We start from the raw sequence: 27189 nt of genomic DNA, 5'->3' as shown, positions 1-27189 counted from the left end.
TCCTTTCACAGTAATGAATTCCTGTTGTGCATAATTAGATCTCCAACTTGTAACAGTTGTTAATGTTGTCTTTAGAGCCATGAAGGGATGGGTTACTCCTGCTCTAGCTGAGAAAACATGTACAGGAAAGTCTGAGCATGAAAGTCCTGTGAGCAGACGCACATTTTAGGCAGAGCAGCTCCTCCTTCTCCTCTTTAAAACAGTCAATAGAGCTCCACTTCCTAAGGTACACATGAAGACTTGTAGGCACTCGCCTGTTTCATGGTGGGAGCTAAATATACCCTCTAAGCTGCAGCAGCACAGAAATGCAGCAGTGCTACGGTTGGTGCATTAACACAGATGATTAGAGCGTCTTTAAGTGAAAGTTTAATATGAACAAAATTAATCTTAACAAAACTTTAAATAATAACTGAAACCATTTTGAGGATTTTGTTTTATTGTTACAAAATATGTGCATAAACTTCATGAGTAAATCCACTCATAAGAAAGTTAAGGCCAATTATGCATGAAAGCTGTTGCTGATTTCTGTTTAACTTTGTTTAGAAAGTCCCATTTGTTTGCAGATGATTTCATCCTTTAGCTTCAAATATTAAATCCTGGAAAATTGTTGATCCTGTTTTTAACTATGGAAAATGTTCCACTGAGGGAAGAGGTATCCGTTCAATCCGAGCTCAGTTACAAATGGACTTTTCAGCCGGCCCTGCCTGCAGGGAAAAACATCTCAGCCCTGTCATTAAGTTAACCGACACTAGATGGTGTTAAACACCGTATTTGGGAAGATGGAGCAATGGTCACTCTGCTGCTTTAGCAAAATGTGTTGTTTTTCTTTCAGGTTTGCTGGGCCCAGCCAGAAACGGCTTCATTCAGCCTCAGAGTCTAAGAGCAACAAGCAGCCGGAGCCGGTCATCAGCCAGATCATTGACAAACTAAAACACATCAACCAGGTGAGCTGGACGGCCCACTGCATGAGCTTATATCATGACCAAACTCCATTTGGCTGAACGAATCACTCTATTTTTCTTTTTTTTTTTTTCTGGCAACAGAAAAAAGATTAATATACTAAAAATGCAAACACAGCCACTTTATTTTCTTTAGTTTGTTTTAAGGCCTGTTCTGTTATGGAAAACTCTGGATTTAAGAAAGATGCCAGATCAAACTGAGCCCTGCAGATAGACGTATCAGTCCCACAGATCAGCCTGAGCTTCCAGCATTCTTGGCACTTGAAGCTGTCACCACTTCCAGCTGGCCACCAAAACTACTTTACCTTCACATGCATGCAGACCCCACCCCACTGGCTCACACTCCCTCTCCCCCTTCTTTAAACAAGATCTAGGGACACTATCTTTTCCCCCTTGTTGAGTCTCAAATAAAAGCACACAGTTTGACAATGCATTCCTCTTAATTACTCTTGCTGTTTTACCTCATTTATATGCTATAGATGCTCCATGCCACCTTCAAATGGGCCTCGTTGCATATTTGTCGCAGATCTGGCTCTAAAGGATTTTGTGCAGCTTTTGGCCCCTTAAGCCCCAGGCTAGTTTTCCAAACTTCCACCTGAGAAACCTCTAATTCTAGGAACAGCTCTCCAGCTGTAAAGCCAAACTAAACACCCCTGAGCTCTGTGGATAAGATGCACATCTGAAACACTGTAAGTCTTCTTGTTCCTCCTCGCTGTGTGAGAGGCCTTTGGAAAGTTAAGAACAGGGTGTAAATTGTAGGGTGAGAAAAAAATATCGTAATGAAGTACAGCTGCAGACACTTGCAGAGGTGAGCACACATTCATTTAAACAAAAAAGCTTAATAAATTATAGGGGGCAATTTATTTATTTATTTATAATTCATTGACACAAAGTATAGAAGGGAACAAAATATTATACATGTTTCACAAACAAAAGTATGAATCATTAAATTTCCTTTTTTTGTACCAGTTTAGCAGACATCTAGAGACTGAAATATATGGAGTGAACTTTGTGCAAAAAAAAAACAACAAAAAAAACAAACATGTTTTTTAACCCTGCAAATATGTGAGAGAAACGCAATCCAGAAATGAAATTTTGAAAAACTTGGAAAAAAAAGTTAATGAAAGTTGATGTGCTGTATTCTCAGGTTTTATTTTTTTCAATTTAGTTTTTTTTAAACTTTATTTCATTTCATTTTTTACAGATATTTTCAAATTTTGGACTTGAGACGGAAGTTTTTTCATTTTTTTTCCGTTTGCTTTAGGTAAAATGGTTTAAGTCCAATATAAGCCCTGAATTATTGGTTGAAAGTCGATTTACACCAATAGGAGAAAACACGGTCTTGCAATATGTTTGGTCTTGTCCTAACAGAGTTACTTCTTCCTCTTTACACAGATCAAATGTCTTTCAAGTAGAGATTTGTATGTAGTTTTATATATTTACCTAATTTTAAGGACTAATTCTTCAATTTCAAATAATTTTAATCTGGTTTCAGGTAAATTTTTATATAGATAATTTAATTATTTGCTTTATGTTGTAATGTTTAATTTAGTTAAATATACCTGTTTCTATACATTTTATTATTTTTTTGATTAATCCCTGTTATTATATTTGTTGTTTGCCATTGTTCTTGTGCCACAGAGATCAAAAATAATTTGCTAAATACAGTAACTCTTTTACTGTTAATAGCATACTAGTTTATTTTATTACATTGGCAACACCCGGTAATATATACATTTAGACATATATAGTGCACGTGGCAAAAATAGAGGGCGCAAAAATCTAATATTGGTACCAACCCTGTGTAACAGAAGCTTTTAAAGCAAAACGGGGTTCCGTTTTCTATCTTAGGTAAACCAGCTGATCGCATCGACTCCTAGACTAGACAGCAATCCCTCAGACCAAGCATGCTTCTAGCGACAGTGGAGAGGAAAAACTCTATTTTCAGAGGAAGAAACTCCAGCAGAGCCAGGCTCAGTGTGAACGGCCATCTGTTGAGGCCGACTGGGGTTTAAGGAGACAGAAGCAGACAGAAAAAGAAGCAGAGATACTAAAGGCAACGGATAACCACCTCCACAGGCGGCCCCGTCCAGGAAACACAAAGCCAGGCAGATGAGATCTGAGCCAGCTAACATGTCACAGGATCAAAGAGAGCACTTACAGTTAGTCACAGTCGGATAAACAGGACTACACTGAAAAACAGGCTATCATAACATCTATAAACAAAGGTGTTGATGGCAGCAGCACAGCTGATATTTCTCTCCAGGATGGAGTCACAGCCAAACAGGAATAGACCAGGTGATGCTGCTATGGGTAAAATAACAATTACATAATTGAACTTTTTTGATCTCACATTGGAGAAATTTACTTCTGCATTTAACCCATCCCCTTGGGGAGTAGTGGGCTGCCATCATGGGGTGGCGGGGAGTAGTGTGGGGTCAAGGGTCTTGCTCAGAGAACCAGAGTGGCAGTCTGTGGGTTGGGGCTCGAACTTAGAACCTCAGCTCTATGCCATAACTACTAGGCTGCCACTCCCCTAAAGCAGAGAGTGCATAATATTTGAGATTTAACTAACAAATTCTGCAGAGAAGGAAAAAAAGAGATAAAATGAAGCAGAATGATGAAAAATGGTCCCTATGTCCTCCAGCAGCCTAAGCCTAAAGCAGCATAACTATGGCAATAGCTCAAGGGGTATTTTGATAAAATGAGAGAACTCTACATGTTACAGACTTTCACATGATACCTTATTAGACTCATTCGAATCATGATTTCCATCTGTAATCTTATTCTGTTCTCTTATTGGCTCCCACCCACGGTGTGATGTGCCATGTGGGCTGACATTTATGTAAAGTTCTGCTAGCGTTTCCAGGACCTCCTGATATTTCTGTAGGTATAATATCCACATGGGAGCTTTTACTTTCATATCTGATTACTACAAAGTTAAGTAAATCAGTGTTTCTTCCTCAGCTCCAGCTGTTCATCAGATCCCCGCTTCATTGTGCTGGATGGACATCTGACAAAAAATGGCTATGCTTGATTGCATAGCTTATCCGCAGTAAATCTGTTTGGCTTTTAGCTGCACTTTTCCCCCCATTTTTCAAAAAAACAAATAACTAAGTGTTTTTAAAACCAATCATAACAATGTGTGACACTCTACTGTGATGTGCAAGAGTTCTGTATCAAATTAAGTGAAGTATATAGGTCACCTTTCTGTTACTTTTTAAAGGGTTGTGTTGTTAAAATGACCTCAACGGGTCTCTTGGTAACTAATGGAATTAGCCTGTTTTAGTTTTACCATCTGATATCACATTATGGGGGATTTCTTCTCATTTCCCAGTGGTTTCATCGTTGAATACTGGACCTTACTTAATGCTGAATGATATGAGACACACTCACTGGCCACCCGGCGAAGATGTCTAAAAAGTTATTAAGAAAATGCATCTTTTATTTCTGTAATAGTATGTTTTTTTTTATTCAACCCGATTGATGAATATAGAGCAACACAGAGCCTCGTTTCTGTGGGCCATTTTTTAAAATGGGGATAGACAAGAAAAAATCCAAAACAATGAAAACTGATAGGTGTCAGTCTTCATAAATCAGGAAATGTTTATAAAAGCTCATGGCTGAAATTTGCAAAGATGTAAAGAGGAAAAATTGAAACGTTAACACAACTAAAGCTGTAAATCAAGGCTGGAGGAGAAGCCGTATGTATCCTCCAGCCACACTGTGAGGAGAATGGGGGGCAAAAGACTCCAAAGCTCAAGGACATAGACCTGCAGGAAAGTGTAGAATCTTGGGGCTGCAAAGTTTTAGATGCTATCTAGATGCCAGATTTCTACTAGAAGTACTATGCTTTGTTCTAATTAAACTTGTGAAAAGGCGTCAAAATCCTCATCTTCAAAAAAAAAAAAAAAAAAAAAAAATATATATATATATATATATATATATATATATATATATACTTTTTTCCCTTGTTTTTTGTAACAGTTTAAATGAGAAGGGTGAATGTTACACTGAAGCTACAAAAATAAGCTGAAACTGATGGGGGATTAATGGTAAACCACCAGGTAAAACGAAAAAAAAAGTAAAAAAAAAAAAAAAAAAGATGAAAAATCAGGATGATTTCCCTCAGTCCGATCACCTTTTGTGTTAATATGATGCAATCATGTCATCAGCTTCCAGCTTTATTGCAGCTCAAACATTACTGAATTAAAAATTCCAACTAAGCAGATGAAATGTTGTTTTAGTGTTTTCTTTTATTTTTATCTGCTCTCAAGTCCTCTTCACTCCTGAGAGGCTTACATCTGAGGAATGAGATATGATTAATATGCAGTATAATGATTGGAATTTATGGCTGTGTTAAATTACATTTTGTTTTGTTTCTTTTTGGCCGTGTTTGACTTTTCATTTAGACTTTTTTTTCCATTAATGGTCAAAAATTTTGTCCATCACAATAAGGCGCTCTCCCTTCATTATGATTGGTCTGCTACTTAAAACCCGCCCCTTTATACGTGCGTGTCCACAGATTCATGATCAGTTAACCCTGGATTGATTTGGTGAACTGATAACCAGCTTTGTGGTACAGCTGATCCTGATTACCATCATTGTGGATTGGTTAAACTGGAAGTAATCCTGTTATGTTGACCTTGCTCTGTGGTACAGGCATCAGGAGTCGTACTGCGGACCTATCTGCTGTGAACAGAGCTGTTAAGAGATCAGCAAAAAATGTGCAGAATGATCCCTAAAAATTTTCCTTTCTGTGCACGTGGGAACTATTCAAATGATTTAGAAAGTAGCTACTAACAGGGGTTTAATATTTGTGACAGCGGGGCTTGCAATCATTTGTTATTTCTCCTGCTAAATAAATTTACATAAATCCATCGATCCATTTTGTCCAGTGGCTCACCCTGTACCGATCACAGTCCATCACAGGCATGCACACATTAAAAGCATATGTTCCAGGAGAGCATGCTAACTCCATCCAAAAACACCCAGTTATGCCCCAGTACTACATTAAAATCAAAAGATAAAAATCCCGCAAAGGTACGCAGAGTTTGGTCTTCATGGACCCTAACCCAGTTGGATGTTTACACTGCAGTGTGATCAGATGTTTAGTTTTACATCTCTCCTCCGTCTCTCTTCTTTATTTATTTTGGATGATGCAAAGGAGTCATGGGAGAAAGTCACATGGTCAGATGAGACCAAAATTCTACTAATTGTCTTTGAAAGAAGAAGAGGAGGAAGACTAATGAGTACCATCCCAAGAACACCATCCCTACTGTGAAGCATGGGGGTGGTAGCATCATGCTTTGGGGGTGTTTTTCTGACGGCACTGTATTCTTCCAACATGACAGTGACCCAAAGCACACACAGGATGACCAAGGAGTGGCTCTGGAAGAAGCATATCAAGGTTCTGGTGTGCCCTAGCCAGTCTCCAGACCTAAACCCAATAAAGAATGCGTGGAGGGAGCTCAAACTCCATGTTTCTTAGCAACAACCCAGAAACCTCACTGATCTAGAGGAGTGGGCCAAAAACTTGTATCATTTTGATACAAGTTGTTCCTGGTGATTTGGTCATTTTTTCCCACCCGGTTAAGCTAAATGGTATAAAAGGATCCAGCACTTTGAAATAAAACTCAGTTTTACACCCAAAAAGCTAAAAGGAACAAGAAATCGGAAAAAAAATCACACTCCGAATTAAGACAATAAAAACTTAATTACACCGAAATAAGCAAGACAGAGAGCAGACACACAACATAAAACAAATAAGCATTAAAAAAGCCAACGTTTCCATCTGGATAAAAAAGCCAGAGAGAGAAAAAAAAGGGTTTTAAGAGAAGATTTAAAAAACTAAATGAGTCAGCCTCTCTCACGTGTCGAGGTAATATCCACTATTCAGAATAATAAAAAATAAACTGCCAACCTGACGCAGTGCAAAGATGAAGCAGGTCTGACCGATATTGGTGAAAAGGTCGTGAATTCACTAAAAAGGGAAAAACTTATGATACCAGTGAAATGAGTTCTACGTTTTTTGGGGGGGTTAAAACTTAAGATTCTTTCCATCATCAAGAATTCTTCTCACTCCTGCAGACATTTCTCAAACTTTCCTTAATATTTATTTGAGTTTGTTAGAGGGAAAGTATGATGTCACTTGTCACCAGAGAGGCCAAACCTTTATAATCCTGCAAAGTGTTTAGTGACTGTCCCTGGTATTTCAAGGCTCCGTCTGATCTCTGCTCACATATTGTAAACATCCTCGGTGGGCACCAGGGAAAGTGAGGTTGTTTAGTTAAAAGCAGTTTTACAAGGTCTCCGCCCTACTCCACCTCCACGGTTGAAAGCCCACTGGCTCCTGATGAGGCACGGCTGGAAGGAAACAAACTAATTAACCATCTGATGTGAGAGAGCGGCTTACAGATAATTACTTTCATGTCCTATTTCTGATGCCAAGTGTATGAAGGCAGGCCAGAAGTTAGATAATGCGTGATGTTCCTGAAGGCAGCGCCGTGCTGGTTCTCACCTGATATCACATGTTCTCCTGGTTCTGTCTGTTCCGTTGAGCCTTTTCAAGGAAAGAGTTCGGAGCACAAGAAGTGACCTGTAAAAGTTTTATACCATTTAGAATTTTTTTAAATCTTATAATTATGACTGCAGACTTTTATTTAATGGAGTATATCATTTAAAATTTTTGGAAAAAAATGTATAAATATATCTCTTATAATAATAAGTATTTAAACAGCCTTGATCTCACAATGGAGAAATTCACTTCTGCATCATAACCCATCCCCTTGGGGAGCAGTGGGCTGCCATTGTGAAACGCCTGGGGAGCAATCAGGGGCTAAGGGTCTTGCTCAGGGACCCAGAGTGGAGCCTGTTGGGATTGAACCTATTCCTTGCAGCCTTCTCAGAGCACAAGTGCACTGCTCCAACCACTAGACCATCCTATAGTGCTGTTCCAGGCATTATTTTGACAATTTACTGCATGTTTGTTTCGCATCTATAACCGCATGTTTGTCGCCCTCCTTAGCTTAAAAAGGTATTACTGCATCAGATCTTTGCTACTGGATTAATGGGGGATGTGATGTAGTTTAGGAGAACTGAGAACAACAGCTTTACCCTTTGCAGCTGTGGTTCACTCAGGGACTGACAAATTAAAGGAACTGAATAAAAATGAATAGTGTTCTTCTCCATTTTATTATTACAATTATTGGATAAAAACAAGTCCCCATCATGTGTCCATTCTATTATAATAATTTAAGAATAGTTTTATGTTATGCAGCATAATAATTTAAGAATAGTTTTATGTTATGCAGCTCCACAACAGAAAAACAACTGGAGAGAAAAACCTTAATTTTCGAAGTAAAGAATTATAAGAAAAATAGAAAATACATCAAAATTAGGCAAAAGGGATTGCATCTTGTCTTTTTAGGCTGAAAAATAATATTTTTCAAAAAAATTTGTTGTCATTGGGTCACAAAATATAAAGTATATTCATTTATATTTATCAAGAGTAATCGGTTTGGATATTTATGGAGAGCCACCATATGAGGGAGCAATCAGACAGCGCCTTCCTTACTGAGGCTTCTTCTCTTTCTCTTTATTTCTTCCATTTGGTGAGGATTGTGGAGAGACATCCGATGGCTGCTCTCCTCACTGTGTTAGTGTCGCTGTGATTGCCAGTGTTTCACAAACTTCTTGCAGCCGCTTTTCAAGGAAAAGAAAATTGGAAAAAAAATTTTAATGATTGAAAAGAAATACATATTGTTTTTAAATAACACAATGCTGTGTAGAACTTCTTTTGGTTATAGTAGCAAATGTTCTTTTTTTCCGATTCTAAATATATTGTTGGTATGGACTTTGATTGATCCATTGAAACATGTTTGGGAACAGTTAGTTTTCTACTATAACCAGCTTCTTTTAACATAGCGATCCTTGAAAAACCTGTCGTAAAAATCAGATTTTTATACATGAGAGTCGTCATTGCATATTCTGACAAGTTTAGAACGTTTTTGAGAAGTGAAATGAGATTAGGTATTTGTATCATTTGTGTTACATGAGGCATTTCCGTAGATTTCATCATAAATGTTTTATTCGCTATACATGTCTGATTGTGTAAGCCGGGTTTCTCAAGAACAAGATTATCACACTAATGTTGTAGGATCTCAAAAACTCCGGCATCAAATATTATACTGTACACTTGGTGTTAAAGGGTTAAGAGAAAGGAGGGATATGTAGGAGAACTTTCCGTATTTGGTTTTAGTCAATCATGGTAACAAAACAAATAGCAGCAGATTCCATGAGAAACTACACCAACTTACTCTTTTACGCTCCTGCTCTTCCTCTTTCAGAGATCAAATTGTGAATTCTAAAAAAACTATGTAACAGCAGCAGCTACGCGTACCTGCTTTGCTGCCATATTAATTTTGCTTCGGCTGCGGGCACAGCAGCTATTGCTTTTTGTCTTGTCCTGCCGAAAACCATAATGCTGTAACATTATTTTGGGTCAATCTGGAATGGTTGAAGTGGGGCAGGATGGATTCTCTGTATTTGAACACACAAATACTGTAAGAATAAAACTCAAAGGAAAGGTTAAGCCTATCTCTCCCTGCGAAGAAAAGTATCAGCATGATGCTGCCACCACTACCGCTCACCACAGGGATAGGGCTGTCGCTACCCGATCCGTACCGGTAGCACGATCCGTACCATCAGCTCATTTGCGCCTGCGCGAACAGAATAACTTCCGGGTCGCCAAAAAATAATGTAATTACGGTACTGAAAAAACTTTATTTATATCCTTAAATAATTAAAAAATACACCAAAAATGAGTCACAGTACTCGCTACAACACGAGCACGCCCTAATTTTCTTACCTTTAACTTGAAAATGTGGAGACATCCTTTTTATTTTATAAAAACAAATTTTCGGGAAATGTTCTCTTATCAATGAAAAACTGCAGGTCATGAAAGGTAGCAAATGAATCCATTGTGGGATCAGTACTGCTGGAGTGCATAGTTAAGTACAGAGTAAATCAAATATTTAAACAAATTTAAATATATACGCTGTGTGACGTAAATTTGCGCATGCTCAGAGCAGTCAAAGTAACTATCACAAGGCGATTGAACTTTTTAATGTATTTCTGTTTTTTTATTTTTAGAAAATGCAGTATTGACGAAAATACAAAGATATACAAAAAGAAACCCATGCCTCTAAAAAATACAAAAGAATAAAAAAGTAAGAAAAAGGAAATATTGCCACCGGAAGTTATTCTGTTTGCGAACGCGCAAATGAGCTGATGGTACGGATCGTGCTTCCGGTACGGATCGGGTAATGACAAGGGCTACCAATCCCATGTCAATCCTTCTCCATTAACAGATTTGGTCAAATGTGACCAAAACATAATGTTTAACATGTTTTTAAATAGTTTGAATACGAATGGATGCCGTATTTCTCGGTATAAACGACACTGTGTGTCCTTCATGTGAATTCCCAGAGAACGCACTGAAATCTGTGGCTGAAACCTGAGAAAATGAAAGAATTTAGAGGGTAAAGAATGCTATTGTAAGGCACTGATGATTATTGTGACTGAGCGATACATTCAGGGCTGGGGTCACTCGCATAACTGCCCTTTAGTGCTCCTCTGAGACTCTTTCATTCTGCAACCACTTTCCCTTTGAATGAGCAATATTCTGCCTTTTGACTCAAACACTGAGCATAATCAATGGCTCTTCCAGCTTGTGCTGACCCACTTTTAAGCCACAAATTAGCCCCAGACCACAGCATGTGAGGCCGTGTTTTTAAAATCCAGGGAATAGGCACTCAAACACTGAGAGGGGACATGGGACCCCACTAAACGAAACGGCTTCCTTCCAAATTTTAATCCCCCTGATGTTTTAATGTTTCATTCCTCTTCTCCAAAGTGCTGCGTGACGACGGCGCTGAAATGTGTCATTTTTCACTTTGTCAGTGTTGATCAGACTATCAGCAGAGCCTGTGACAGTTTGGCAGGGAGACTTTGAGCCTTTGTACCTCAGCGAGGCTAAACTTAACACCACAAGGGGAGAAAAAACACTCCGAGCCGGTCGCCTCGGCTTGTAAAACACTGTTTTCTCACGCCCAAGGCAGTTGATGTCATGACTGAGCCTTAGCCAAGCTTACAGCGAGCTACACATTATAAATGGGAGAGGAGAAATGGCTCTCCGCTTTGTTTAATGCCTCTTCTCTTGGAATCTTTAAACAGAGCGAGACTCTGAGGAGCACTTTTTTGTGCTAAGAGATGTTGTCTCTCACACGGCCGCAGGAATTCGTGGAACAAATTCCCGTGTGAGGTCCTGTCTGTGTGTTGATACTTGTGTATACAGCGAGTGGAAGCCGATAAAGAAGAGTGTAATTTAACATGCACTCCTCGCCTCTCGGTTTGAAGATACTCTCTGATGCCACACTGGCGAGTCTTGCTGCTTTCTCCCCACTTAAAGTGGAGTCTGAACGTGACTCTGCATCTTTGATTTAGGGAGAAGTGGCCGAGTGAGTTTTCTGCACAAAGCTGTATGTAGAGTCAGGCCGCCTGAATTAGAAGATCCTGTTGTGAAGTTGTCTTCTTGTTCTGGTGGGATTGTTTTTTTTCCTCCTCTTCTTTTTCAAACATGTGTTTAACTTCCCAGGGTATCAGCTTTCTCCTCTGAGTAACTAATCTGGCAGGAGATGTTGAAGCTAGTGGCAAAATAGGCCAATTACGTGATTGGCTTTTGATTACAGAACGTTTGGTTTCTCTGAGGAGTTTGGCATTTGGAGGATAAAACCTCGTGGGATTATTCAAGCACCCTCTTCTTTCCTGCCTGACGCTAAGAGCCTTGAAACAATGAAAATATATGTTGATCTTTTCAATTGCCTGTTTTCCACTCAGGTCAGAGATAGGGCTATGTTAAAAAAAATCTATTTTACATTTATTGAAAGATTTATTTTAAAAACAGACTTTTTTTTCTTGTTTCATCCTTCTGGGAGTGAATATGGTTCTTGCAGACAACAATAATTAGTTTGATTTGCTGTTTAATGTTAATATAACACTAGTTTCAATTAGCTGCATAACTACACTGCAAAAAAACTGATCTAAAAATAATGATACATGTATTTTCTCTTAATTTGTGCAACTAAATAACATAAGATAATCCACCAATGGAATAGACTGAACATTAGAATAAGATATATAGATAATATCGACTTGAAATAAGGCAATATATTTGTGCCTTTTCTTATTTTAAGCATAAATCTTCTAATTCCATAAAGCAAATAGTTTTGCTTACCTATTAAAATCAAGATAAAATACATTAATTTCAACAAGAAATGCTTGGTTATATTTTAGCTTTTGCAGTGTTCAGTGTCAGCCACCCTTACATTTTTTATTGATCAAATAGTTTTAGAGGAGAAGTAATTTTGTTGTGTTGAAGTAAAGCGACTAATTCATCTTGAAGTAATACAACTTTGTAGATTGCTGTGAAAGACATTGGCGTGCAACCAATCTCCACTATTAGATTAGGCAGTTCCCATGCATTTTTTCAATAGTCAGACACAATCACTGGGTTCAGAGCTAATGTTTATTAGAACATGTTGTCTTGCTTGATTGACTCAAAAGGGGGTTTTGCATTTGAAATGTGGTTTATTTTGTTGAAATATGGTTTTTAATTAAAATGTGATGAATTACAGCCCCTGTAATTAACACGGTTAGACATTTCAATCGTGACCCAGTACTAAAAAACGCATGTATCAGGTTCATATTACAGAAAATTTTTTGTTCGTCTACCACTTAAAATCCCATCACAGGCCATTGAGGAGTCGGCTATTTGAGAGGAATTGTTCTTTCTTGTTTTAGGAAGTTAAAAAGGTAAACAGAGCATCAAACTCTTGACATATTTGAATTCCGATCTAATATTCTAGATTTTATCCCTATCATCCCCTCTTGGCATGTTTAACGCCTGCCTTTCAATCTCCACAGCTGTGTTGAGTTGTGTGTGACAGACTACAGCTCTGTCGCTGCGCCCCCCCCACACACACACACACCAGCACCAACACTCTCCCACCCTATCCTCACAGCTTCCCAGCCTAATTGAAGCCAGAACCTGGGAAAATCCTGCAGGTATAAGACAGGAATCCAGGGTGGAAAATAAACCAGACCCCGAACGCCACAAATTCCATCAGCCGGCCAAGCCAGGGCAGCGTGCACCAACCTGAAAAGACAACGTGCACGCTACTGAGAAGGCACAACTCTCTGTGTAAATCACGCACTTGAGCTGTGGCCGTTATTCATTCGCACTCTTGCATGGATTTATCTCATGCAAACATAGGAAAACAACTGCAGCAGATTCGCTTTACAGCTCATATACAACTCTGATATATATATAAATATATGGGGAAGCAGAAGAGCTATTAAATAAAAGCGACACTGAAATGTGCGGATGAAAAACTTCCTACTGGGGAGCTTAAGTGGAAGCGGGCGGGGGGTGGGGGGTTCCTGCAGGGTGTGCTTATAATCACTCTAATGGACTACATAGGTGTCAGAGCAAGCCTGCCGCTCTGTAAATGCACACCCTCTAACTCCGCCGTAATGCTCGCTGCAGTCAAAGCGTCTCACCTTCGTTTGATGTTATTTACAGAGGGCTTTTGAAGAGTTATTTAATACACACCCCCCTCAGGGCGGCCTCTGTCCTCTCACTCTGCTCGTTTTTATGTGTGTAAAGTATGGCTGCTCAGGATGCAGAGTGTGTGTGTGTGTGTGTGGGTGGGGGGGGGGGGGCTGTAATGCTGCCATGTCTGTGAGCTGGAATAAGCCATGAGGGTTTTTTAAATGAAGTGTGACACCTGGTGTAAACCTGCCAGAAGCCGCGGGGCGGGTGCATTGTCACACCGCTGCACATTATCTTTGTTTTCTGCAGGGTTATGGTTCCTAGACTATAGGAATCAAACTTACAGACCTCCTTCCTCCTCCTCAGACGCTCCCACCGCCTTCTCCTAGTGGCTTTCTCCCCTGCTGACTGGGAGGTCAGACGTAGCATGTGGGGGCCTTTTTCCCTCCAATTAGTCTGCCTGCTAATGAGGCCCAACCATCCTGTCTACCACTGCCACCCATTCCTCCTTACCTCTATACTTCTACCTCACCTCTTTTTCTCCACCTACTCCACCATCGGTCCTGGGGCCAAGCTGGGCTCCTTTCTCTGCCCATTCCACCATCACCACCCCCTGAGTGTAATTATCACACAGCCAGTTTATAAACCCCCCAGCAGAAGTCAGGGACTGACCTGACTACCAGGAATCACCGCTATAAGTGAGCTGAGGACTTTTCTTAATCAAATGCTCCTCCTTGCAACTCGATTTCTCCTCTCTTCTTCTTCAGCTGTGAGGGAGAAGGAATCTAAACAGCTGAGTCTTCCTGCTGCTGTCTGATTTGATTCACGCAGCCCCGCTTGTTATCGCCGGGCACGGTCACATGTTGCTGTACAACAGGATCCCTCCCCTGTAGAGGTCAAAGGTCCCACTTCCTGTTTCCTGTCTCTCCTGGGTCATGAGAGGGTCTCGCCGTGAGGGTCAGAGACCTCCTGTGTTCCTGCTCTGCCTTTTGTTTGGAACGGCGGTGCTCTGGGGGGGGGCACGGCTCAGTTGAGGCGCCTCTCTGGACCTGTCAGAGTGTTTGCACTCCTCGACTTTATCATTCTCCCACATGTTCACCGCTTCCCATCCTGTCTGACCCCTTTTGTTTTTGCAGTTTGTAGCCATTGGTTCCTTCATTTCTCCCGTAATCTCCTTTCTTTTTTAGTCATCAGTAGCTGAGATAAATGACGGGACCTGGTGAGGCGTGTTTATCTTTTTCTAATGTGCCTCACAAAAAGTATAATTGATTCCAAGTTTTCTGATATTGACATCGCAAACGTCGGGGGGGTTAATCTGGATTTTCCAAGATACACCAACCCAGAGTGCACAATTGAGATGAAAGGACACTATTCAAGATTTTGTTTTTACGGCACTAGGGGCTTGTTTTTTTTTGCTTTAGTTTTTTTATGCACAATAAGCTGATAGAAAAAGGGGGTAAGAGAGAGGGAGAGACATGCAGGAAAAGATAACAGGCCAGATTCGAAACCGGGTCGCCCGCGTCAAGGACTAAGGCCTCCATACATGGGTCATGTGCGCTAACTACTGCGCCACCAAAGCATGCCCAAAAATATTTTTTTGATATTTGGAATTTAAATTTCTCTCATTTATTTTTAAAGCAAAAAAATAAATGAAACCGCCACATTTATTGATTTTCTCTCGCTTTATTTTGAAACTGAACAAAGAGCAACAAAGAACAAACCATTTGTTTTTATGTCTTGGGAAATATTCTGGATCAGGTTAATGTTGGGACTTTGATTAGAAGCTTCTAGGGCCCGATGATGCTGGAAGCTGAACCTTTGCAATCTCCAACAGCTTTACTTCCAGAGCCTTCCTGTTTTCACCTTCTAACCAACTCTAACCGGCTTCTCCATCCTCCATCCCTGCTGGTTAAAACTGGTTCCCTCAGCATGATTATGCCACCACCTTGTATTACACTATGGATGCTCATAATGCTGCACTGTGGTAGTTTTCAGCCACAGGTCTTGTTTTGCGTGAAGGCCAAGGTTTTATGTGCCTTATTTGACCAGAGAAACAATCTCTTGTTTACTGATGTGCCACATGGATTGAGTCAACCTGCAAAGAGGATGTAAATGTTGTTAAGAGCACCAGCCTTAGCCTGGTAATTTAGGTGAATGACCATGTTTTTGTAGTTTTACTGTTGAGCTACACAAAGTAATGAATTTCCATGGAAACTTTAATAGATTTCTGGAAAAAAAAACTGTAATGACAAAGGTTTTGGCTTTTGGCAACATTTTCTGGAGGAATTAATATTTTTTTCAAGGCACTGTTTCATATCTCCCACCCCCCCACCTCCACCCATCCCGCTAGGTGTGATCATGGGACATGGACGTCTGCTGATGCCAATACAAAAGGTCGCTTAGCAACACATGATTCTGGAAGCCATGGAGATAACGTGCAAAGCAGACAAGCAGCAGACAAAAAGAGATTGTTTAAAGGGGCGTAATCTGATTTAGCAACCAGAGGCTTGTTCGGGAAGGGGGACTTTTTAAGCGATTAAACCCCCAAACGGACAATCGGGCACATTCACAGACATAAGTCAAGATTTTCATTTGGTTAGCCTCACAAACACACTGAAAATTGCTGTCATACCAGATATATTACAAAATTTAACCCTCTGCACTCTGCGGCTCTTAGATCTGAAGCCAGTTTGAGTAAAATATTCAATTCTTCCTGTTGAAGGACGGCGGTTTACTGCATATGTAACAGCAAGGCCTGGAAGTGTTTATCTGCTCTAAAAGTTTTTTTTTTTCACCATGGTGTTAAAGCGTCTGCCAGACAGTTTTAAAAATCCAACCGGGATTCTTTTTAAAGCAGGAAAATCTGGAAATAGATTTACAAGCTGAGTCAGAAAGGTGGCGTGGACACACGCCCAGTTTAACGCAGAACTAAAGCGCTTCTTTTTTCAGAGTATTTCGTTTTCGACTGGACGGAACAGCAGGAAATGAATGTTGTCTGTATTAACTGTCTGAGGCTGGACTCCTGTTTTATGACATTCTCAAATGTTGGACAGATAGCAGAGGATGGGGGGTTGGGGGGGACAGAGACAAGAATGAAACAGTACCCTCCTCCCTCCCTCCTCTTCAGATTTCTGGTTTAATAAAAGGTTGAGTAACGAGTGGAGGGGAGCTGGTGGGAATGCAGGGCAGGTCAAGCTGACCCCAACGTCGCTCCGTCCGGCCCGAGGAGCTTTCCATGACTCACTGCGGAAAGAGGCTCCTGTCATTCCTCAGCCTGTCTCTGCTCTCCTGAGATGCGTCTCATTCATTTCCACTTGCATGCCTGCTTTCTCTTGGCTCCCAGCTCCAAACAGGGACATCTGCCCGAATGATGCAAAGGCAGTAGCTCTGAGGATATGTGCGGATTAGCTGGAAGGAAAGTCCATTTCCTTCATATCAGAAAAAAATGAAACTTCTGAGCACTGAACGCTGGCGGGTTTGTTGGGTTTATATGGTGCATACTTTTGGCCTTAAAGGAATAGTGGCTATTATTTGAAGCAGGGCTGCACAATATACATCATAAGATTATAAAGAGTATGCCTTTCTTAAAGACCTTCTGAAAAGCCCAAACTCTTCCCAAATTGCTGGTGAAGATTCTCAGTCATCCCGGTCTTAGTCATTCCAAAAAAAGTAAAAAAACAAACCTCTGGACTTTGTTTCCAATTTGTAGACGTTGCGCCTCCAATCCATCCAGGAAGCTTGTTCAATTCAAATGTCAGACATAGCGTTGAGTTGCTTCATACAGCAGCCCAACAAAGCCTTGTTTTTGCTTAGAAACATGCAAATGGAAAATTGAAATTGGTTTCTTTTGTCATCCTGCAATCCCCATACCTGTCTATGTCTCTGAAAGGGGGTTGTTAAAGGGAATTGTTGGCTTGGCTAAATAGGCGAGGTTGTCTGTCCGGTAAGGAGGTTGTGATGATAATGGGAAGGGATTAACTCAATTGCTGCATTGTAGGTTTTATGAAAGCTGAAATCTGAGTCCACCCCCTCTGTTTAAGGTTGTTATTTCTTAACATCAATGGCTTCCTTCACTCCCCTCTCAAACCAACTATTTTCTTTGTCCAAAATGTGAACATTCTGGTCCTGAAAAGACTGTCCTGTGTCCATAAGGTGTAGATGTACCGCAGAGTCGGGACAAGACTCTGTGGTAATAGTAATGCTATTGGGTGTGAATGATGCATGACTTATAAAGCTATAAATTCTTAAAACGCGTCGCCCCCAGATTGCTTTCCAGCACTGTCAGCCCACTGAGGGATACACATATGGAAAAAATTCTCGCTACGACTCGTTTAATGAAAGAAAAACCCACAATGATGATAATTCAAATAACTTGAATTTGACACAACACAAAAATTATTTAAAATTATATGAATATTTATTTTTTTATAATCTGCCAGAACATAATGTTTAAAAAAAACTAATAAAACACGCCTGGACTAAAATAATGATACCCTTAACTTTAGATTTTGTTGCACAACCTTTTGAGGCAATCACTGCAATTAAAAGATTCCTCTAACTGTCAATGAGATTTCTGCTCCTCCCAGCAGGTAATTTGGTTCACTCCTCATAAGCAAACTGCTCCAGTTCATAGCGGTTTTAAGGGGGCCTTTTCAAGACAACATGTTTCCCTCCCAAAGATACTCAAAGGGATTTAGGTCAGGGCTTGAGAATATTTAAATATTGTCCTCTTAGCCATTCTTGCCTTTTAGCCATGTGTTTAGGGTCATCATCCTGTTGCAAGATCCTGACCTGTGGCTGAGACCAGGCTTTCTGACGCTGGGCAGCACATTGCTCCCTACAAACCCTTGATAGTCTTGAGATTTCATTGTCGCCTGCAGAGATTCAGACACCCTGTGCCAGATGAAGCAAAGCAGCCCCAGAATATAACAGAGCCTCCTCCATGTTTCACAGTAGGGGCAGTGTTCTTTTCTTCATATGCTTTGTTTTTCCATCTGTGAACATAGAGCTAATGTGCCTTGGCAAAAGGTCCATTTTTTGTCTCCTCTGTTCACAGAACATTTTTCCCTGAAGCTTTGTGGCTTGTCAACAACTAGTTTAGCAAATTCCCTTTGGGTTTTTATGATTTGCTTTCAACAATGGTGTCTTGTATTAAGTCCATTGTGGTACAAACAATGATGCATGGTGCGATCTGACACTGATGCTCCTTGAGCTTGAAGTTCAATGTTAGTCTTATAGAAGTTTTTCTTGGCTCTTTTGTTGCCATTCATATTATCTGTCTCTTTGATTTGTCATCAATTTTGCTCCTGTAGCCAAGTCAAGGAAAGTTGGCTATAGTCCCATAGTTCTCACATTTCTGAAAAATAAGAGCAGTTGTTGTCAGAGAAACATCAAGCTGCTTGGAGATGGTCTAACAGCCTTTACCTTTAACATGCTGGTCAATACATTTTCTTTCTATGCTCCTGAGACAACCCTTTCCTTCAATTCCTCTGGTTCATGTTGAGTGTGATACACACCATGTCACCAAACCTTTAGCCCTATATCGATGCCAACCGAATAATTACAAGTTTGGCAACACCTGTGTTTCTAAAATTGTCTCTTAGGTAACATTATTTTTAGTCATTTCTTGGGCTACCCTAATTTCTGTCCAGGCAGTTTAGATTTTTGAAAAAAATATTTTTTTTTAAACCCTGGGTTTGAAGTCTTTTCTGACTTTTTCCATTTTCATAGATTTTTTTTGTTATTACTTTTGTCAGATTTAAGTTATTACTGTGATTATTGTAAGTTTTTTCTTTCATAAACTAGGTTCACCAAAAATTCAGTCCATATGTGAAGTAAAAAGGGTTGAAGGCATATCAAAATCTCTGAATTAAAGTAAATGAGTAAAGTCATGTAAAAGTTATCTAAAATCCTGCACTACCCCGATAAGTCATCTCTAAGAATAGTAAAGACTAAGGTCAATATAATACAATAAAGCAGTTTTTGTGTTTGGAACTCATTGTCTGAAAACTACATTAGTGATTGGCCTGTTGTAATATGACATGAAAGAATGGTTTAACTCGTGTTATTTAAATTAAAGTAAAAGTTCTGTTGGTAATAAAACTTTGCCTTCTGTTATCTATGATTTCTAATCGGCAAAGACATGCAAACAATCAGATAATAATGCAAGCTGTAATTCAAACCATGGGTTAATGATTTGTAAAAGAAACAGAGGCAACAAAGTTGTTTGACAGACTGGTGCAGATTTTAACCTCTTGCACTGACTATAGATCTACTTAGCTGTTATTATAAAGCCTGCAAAATGACATGTTTATATAGTTTTTAATGGTTATTCTTATTAAAGGCATGTAAAGTACCTTGAAACCAATCCTTCACTTTCATAGGATGAATTAGAATAAAAACTGTTTACTTTGAGGACTTGAGTCTGAGAAAGCTAATGCAGAGAATCAGCCATTTTTCTGGCAACTCCTAACCTTTGTCTAATGACTTCAGCCTACTATTCCTTTTTGTTAAGAATCCTTTTTTGTTGACATTGACATCGCTACCAGTTGTTAACATTTACATATTTTGGACCCGTCACATTTTATAAAACAGTTGTTTGTGTACGTTTTGTGTAAGAATAATGATTTTATTCTGCAATATTCGAAATAGATTTATTTATATGGACTCTTGGTCCAATATTTAAAAACAATACAACCAGTTTAAAAGCAAAAAATAGAGAACAATTAAACAAATAAATATGAGCTTTGAGGAGAAAGTAATATGTGTCTCCACAGCTTAGACTGGTATCAGTTTGCACTACATGTGTTGTCAGTAAACAACAAAATGATTTTATTTCTAGATGCATTTAATCTACAGATAAAATTCTACATTAACTTTTGTGAAACCGCATGTAAAGCCCCAGTCACGCAATGATGGTTTAGCCTGCGTATGCCTCACATCCTAGAACCTCCTAAAACTTTGGCATACGCTGTACTTTCTATCTATTTTTTTCAATTTTGGGCGTATACATATACTTAGGCGACTTTTATTGTCATTTTCTATACACAGAGTGAATGCAAAACAAAATTTCGTTTTGTACAGCTTTCATGATATTTCCATTTCTTAAAGTGCAGCAGTGATCAAATATAAACATTGTGGAAGAAAAAACATGGTGCAAAAGAACGCATTGATATGGAAATTTTAAAGATTGTTCCTTGGACTGAGTTGCACCTTTGGTGAAAATTTCATTAAAATCCGTTCATAACTTTTCAAGATATACCGTACAAGGATGGACAGACAGACAAACAAAACATAACCTGTTTGTTAAGTTCATGCAGATGTTTGTTTCTTAATGTAAGTGCCAAGATCTTATCCCATTGGCACATTATTGTACTTTCCAAATGAAATCAAGCTCACCTATGTTGAATTCAAGAAAATTTAACTGGCTTTAGTTCACTTTTGGCAGTGAAGGATCTTATTGGAGTGAAAAGAAAACCTGTTGGACATCTAGAGCAAAATGCAGCAATTTCCCTTCACTATAACAACCATTAGAACAATGGTTTTATTGGAACGAGTGTTTCTATTCTACCGTCACAAATGTAAACAGGTGGAGTGGTCTAAATTATGTCAGGAATAGCAACAAACACTCCATGTGACATTTTTTCACATTGCAATCTGTAAATGTATTCAAAACCTTCCCTTATTAGGAAATTCTTAAGTTTCTAGTATGTTAAAAGTTTTGAGCTTTAATGTGAAAACAAGTTTTCTAGTAATGCATTTATGCTGCGTTTTTAAGCACAGGCGAAGTCCATCTAATGCAGTCATTTCTCAAAGTATGTAGTGAAGCTATTACACATTCTTGAGTCAGACTGCATTAGCAGTTGTCCACATCACCACTGAGTCCAAGACAGATTTAGTAAACAAGTCAGTGCTATGTCCAACTGAGGCGTGGATCGGAGCGGTGCCGGCACAGAGCAGGGAGGCTACAGTGAGAGGAAAACAACACATTTGGAGTCTGGCAGCTCATGGGGTGGTGTTCAAGTGAAATGAATTTTTCTGATAAACACACTCAAGCTAGAGTTTATTTTGCTTGCTTGTTGATCCTGGTTTGGTTCTCAGGAATCTGAACACTCTGGGGCCTGATTAATTTTCTTCCAATGGATTACCCCTTCCTTTAAACGGCGAGCTGCGAGCGAGACTGCAACCTCAGAAATGGTTTTTACAGCATAAAGTTCTCTGCTTCGGCTGCTGCTCAGGGGCTTCTCATCTGCATAAGTCTGCGGTCAAGATGGAAGCGCTTTAATTTCTCTCTATTTTAACCACCTGTTTGGGCACCAGCATCAGATTCTGGGGCCTAAATTTAAAAAAAGAGGCACGCTTTGTGCCTTGGAGTCCCAGCAGCTGATTGTCTAACCAGCTGCATGAGCTCCTCCTTATAGTGGATAACACCACACAGTCTCTGATAAATAATACTGAGTATCTTCAGTTGGAGTCTCTACGGCTGCAGTACAGGAGGTTTAAAAAAAAAACCCTAAACTGAATTAAGTGATGGAAATATCCGCCTCTGTATCATGTTTTAAATGTGTTCTATCCTTCTGTACCTTACAAAAGTATTCACACCTGTTAAGCAATTCCCTTTGCCATATTTTGATATTTTAGCAACACAAATTTAAATGAATTTTCTTTAGAAGCATCCTACTGCTGGGGCAGGGCGCTGCCATTTTAACAATACATACCAGAAGTTGGTTTATTCGGCTAAAACTTTAAGATCTAGAAATCCATCTGTCTTCTTATCTGTCATTTGGCTGCTTTCTATCTCCAGCAGTCTAAGGGCAAAAGATGGGATAAACCCTGGACAGTTTGCCGTTACATTGCACAGCATCAGGAAAAAACATACCTTTATTTAGAAACGGCAATTAATCTAACAGTCATGCTTTTCGACTAATGTAGGAAGCCGGAGTGCCTGGAAAGAAACCATATATGCGTTGGGAGAACATGCAAACGCCATGCAGAAGCAAGGAATTGAACCCAGGTCCTTCCTGGACATTTCAAAGGAATAGTGCTGTTGATTTCTTTTTCTTTTACTTTTGTTGGTAGTACTTTCAGATAGGCCGCAAGGTGTACTATAAATATCATTTAGTATTGTTATTATTTCATAAATACGAACCATTAGTAGGGTTGGGAATTGAAAAGATTTTCACGATTCCGATTCCCTTTTCGATTCTATGAAACGATTCGATTCTTTATCGATTCTTTTTTCGATTCCAATTTGGGGGAAAAAGGAGAACAAACAGTTTGATTATCAGAATCAACTTTGTTTACTTAACTATTGCACAATCTTACAAAATCAACAAGATCAAGATGTCCACAGGAAATGTGAAACTGGAGTAACATCTGTGTTTAAATGAAAAATGAATACAAGAACAAACTTAATAACAAACAATGTCTAATAACAAATGATGGGATTATAACCTATTTTAAATAACAAAAAGTACTAATTATAAAACAGTAGTAGGGAAAATTAACAGTTCTTTTGCAGAAAGATGAGCATATCTGCTTTTTCTGGAAGGATACGGGATCTTTCAGCGCTTATGGTGTCTCCAGCCGTGGAGAACACCCTCTCAGATGGGGTGGAGGAAGCCTGCACACAGAGGTAGTTTTCAGCCAGTCCAGATAGCAAGGGCAGCACATCTTGCTTGTTCCACCACCACAGTGTGGCGCTATCCCTGCAGGGGATGGAGGGCAAGCTTTTATAGAGCTGGATTTCCTGATCTACCCTCTGGGCTAAGGAAAGACGGGGCTTTGATTCACAAAGTGACCGCAGCTCGTTGTCTTCCTCCTCGAATAGTTCTTCCAACTTGCGTAACTTGCGTAAGTTGCGTAAGCTGCGTAACGTACGTAAAAAACGTGACGTAAGTCGTGCTCCCCAGAGCCGGCGCGCTAGGCTCTGTTGCTGCGGGAATCGAAAAAAGAATCGTTCAGCGAGCTGCCAAACGATGCCATGGAATCGAAAAATACGGAACCGGTTCTTAACAGGAACCGGTTTTCGATTCCCATCCCTAACCATTAGTATCTTCATCTCCATGGCTTTGAAGACCATCTTTCTTTTCTGGCCACTCACAAACTGCTCGTAGAACACACAAACTGCTCATTTAAATGGTCTGGCATGTCTTAACATTTGCGCAGCAATCTTTATTGCGTTTAATAAAATTTCCTGTTTATTTAAAGGCCTCTTGTTTGGAATTTTTGAAAATAATTCCCTTAACTAACTCAAATGACCCCTGAATTTTGTTTGTAGAGAAGTTTGAAAATGCTCTTTGTTTACTTGATGGTCTGCGTTTTTAACACTAAAAATCTGTCAAAAAAAAGGAAAAAAAAACTCACGTTTCCAGAAAAGGTGTCGTTCTCTGAATCCAGTTGGTGTGGGTTGTTCCAGTAATTGACTTGCTCATTGGAGGGCGGACAGAGTTTACCCAGGTTGAGGTGTTTCCTTGAGGAAAGGAGGGGCTGACTGCCACTTGGATTACCTATGGTACTTGAACGTTTTTTTGTGAAGATGAATCCCCTGCTCAGTGTGAAGCTCAAACAATCCTTAGGGGGAAAGTGGATCCAAACCTCCAGTTTGAATACCCAGCTCAGTTTGACACTCAGACAATTCTTCCAGGGGGAGAAGGTCCAAAACATCCAGTTTGCAGATTGACTTCCTGCCGAGAGGCAAAGACAAAAACAACAAGGTTAGGCTCAGGTTGACAAAAACTCAGTTTGACTCAGCAAAACTCAGCTTGGCTAGAGTACCCAAAACTGGCAAACACTCTGGCGTTGAGGTAGTGGCAGTCAGCAGCTTAAGAGTCCTCAGGTAATGAGGCAACCATCCGCAGGTGTGTGAGAGGGCCAACGAGAACCAGGCACCACCTGGTGGTGGAAGGAGAACACACAAAAACACAACCCACACAAACTGGATTCCTGACACAACTGGCATTTATTGTAAAAATGGCTGCACCCCTACCCTGCATGGGCTTCATGTGATAGACCATTGCCGTCACAATCAAATAACAGGCCTCAGGCATTTACTAGGTAACATCGGGGAGCAAACAACATTATGAAGACCAGGGAACACAGCAAAGGGGTTTAAGACACTGTCACTGCTGTTGAAAAGGGTTCTATTGTGCAGGTTGGTCGAATGTTTAATCCTTCACTTTTATGAAAGAGTTGCAAACTGACCAAAACTGAAAACTACCTCTAAGCACCAATGAAGCATGGTGATGGCAGGATGATGCAGTGGAGGTGTTTTTTTTGTTTCTTCTTAAAGCAAAACTTGTTGTTAAGGACTCGAGAATAGAGCGAAGGTTCAACTTCCAGCAGGGGGGCATCCCTAAACACAATCAAATCACTGAGTAAGTCTAAGTTCACATCGATATGATGATCAAAATATCAGTTGACATGCATTCTCCTTCCAATCTGACTAAGATCAGATTATTTTTGCAATGTCAGCTGCTGGAGACACACCTCAAAACTGCTGTTTCAGCCTCACTTTTCAGTGGCGGATTTCCTCCTGCACATGATTCATTAATATCTCAAAGATAGTGATGAGAGCAGGTTTATGACTGAAGCTCTGAAAATCTGGCCAGCTTTTCATCACTTTGTTATCTGGAAAACAGCCAGTGATGACTGCCTGCATTTTAAGCCTTCAACTCAGAGCAATTATAGAAAGCATCAACATCAGATGGTGAACCCCTGCCTTTTGGCATGAGCACACGGTAAGTAGTCTGTTTGGGCGCTTCAGTTTTTGCAGATTAGATTTGCAGACGAGATGAGTCAAGGCATTGATAGAAACATTCATGGCAGCAGATTCCGTCTGGGTTGAGTCATGCAGGCTTGTCCAGACTAGTTAGATACAAGAAAAGGAAGATGTACGTTGGGCCCTGATCCCAATCATAGCCTCTAGCTGGAGGCCCCTTTTCTATATGTCATTTCTGCTTTTTCACATAGGCAGGTTATAAATGTGTTGCTTAAAGACATGCAAATGAAAACAAGATTTTAGATACTTTGTACAAAAAAGTAAATGTTCCCTTTTTCCTGGAGACTTACGTTAGGCAGAATTATTTTCATTTTCCAAATTACAAAATTATTAGAGAGAGAAACTGTTTTGTCTATTTAATGTTTAATGTTTGTCCACATGAAGACAAGTTCTGTATTTTTTCTCCAAGGGCTTAGAAAAAAAAAATGGCATCCACACAAGTGCCTACAGCTCCATGCATGAATCTGCAGTACATATGCCAGACCCTTCGGGGACGCTGTGACTTTGCTACAGAATCACACCAAAACTACTTATCAAAAAACAACATGCATCCTCAGACAGTTAATGCAAGGAAAACACGTTAAAATGAAGGCAAAGAGCTGCAACATTATCATTTAAAAATTCAAGCTGCTCCTCCATTAACTCTGAAACATGAAATGCTCTCTATGATTTTTTCCCATTATTTAACCCCTTTAAAATTTTTTTGTTTGAAGTCTCCCAAAACATCTAATTGCTTAGAATACACAGTCTGAACAATATACCTTTGTAGATATACCTGACCATGTCTGCGTTTGAATGGGGCATCATTTCTTTTGTAGGAAATGTACAAACCTCAAGATACGAGAAAAAGACTGTTACACCTAAAAGCATGTAAAAAGTCAGTATCAAGTTTACAAATGCACTCAGTGTGTCCCAATTCAGGGGCTGCATCCAATAAAGGCCACATTTGTAGACTGATTCCGTCACAGCGCCACGCCAAAGACTGTCCATGAATCTTCCTAAGAGTCCCTTAAATGCATTCTCTGTCTCTCTCAGATTATCCTTCATGGCCAATCATTTCCCATTGTTCAGTTCACATTGATGCAAATTGATTGAGCTTGGGCAGCAATGGTGGACTAAGGTTGCAAAAATTGCAAATAAATCAATAGATAATTGAAAAAAAATGCCGTTCAAGACTCTGAATACACTTTTAATATATTTTGGATCAAAATATAAGTTTGTTAAAAAAAAAAAATAGAAAGAAAAAAAAGAGAGTTTCTCAGCACCAGCTCACCTCGGCAGCTGTGAACCAACCAGGCTGTTTTCCCTCCCTCTCCCAGGGAAGGAGCCTGATTCCCGCCTCACCTTAAACTACTGGGTGGAAGTAAAACCCATTGAAACATTCATGTTTGGTGTTAGTAAATCATGACTTAAATTAAACCTAGGCTAAAGAATTGGCTCATCTTTTGCCTGCACGGTACAACTGCTGCAGATCCTCACGGATTAAATCAACAAATTCTGAGATAATACCCGACAAATAATGTTAATATGAGAATAAAGTATAAGAGAAAAATATAAGTTTAATATATCTACTGTATACCTCATGATGTCATGGTTGCTTCTTCGAAGGACACTGCCTCTGAGCTGGGACACACCCACAGACAGGCCGGAGAGGACGCCATCTCAGCTGTGAAATGTGGGGTAGGAATCAAAGTTTGCTGCAGGAGGGACCGGTGCATTTTATCAGATAGTTGACATTAAGAGGAAGGAACCTCATACAGGAGGTTAAAGTCTGTGTTAGCGTCACAAATCCAAGAAGACCAAAGCAAAGATGTTCAAACACTGGCAGCAGTTTTATC

General features: G+C 39.8%; 1 protein-coding gene across 1 annotated transcript in view; it reads left to right on the top strand.

Moving 5' to 3' along the window:
• Positions 1-832: 832 nt before the first annotated feature.
• The window catches only part of LOC119778402 (glypican-3-like), a gene marked incomplete at its 5' end in the record, with an annotated part of 64173 nt that continues 37816 nt past the window's right edge, over positions 833-27189 (top strand). Inside the window, one exon of the mRNA XM_038277610.1 lies at positions 833-944. Within this exon, the coding sequence (XP_038133538.1) occupies positions 833-944 (112 nt within the window). The remainder of the gene's footprint in view (positions 945-27189) is intronic.

Source organism: Cyprinodon tularosa, unplaced genomic scaffold (assembly GCF_016077235.1).
Source record: "Cyprinodon tularosa strain WSP-4 unplaced genomic scaffold, ASM1607723v1 ctg133, whole genome shotgun sequence".
In the NCBI taxonomy this organism is placed as follows: domain Eukaryota; kingdom Metazoa; phylum Chordata; class Actinopteri; order Cyprinodontiformes; family Cyprinodontidae; genus Cyprinodon; species Cyprinodon tularosa.
The sequence above is the reverse complement of the archived record's forward strand: the minus strand, read 5'-3'. Positions and strand labels throughout refer to the sequence as shown.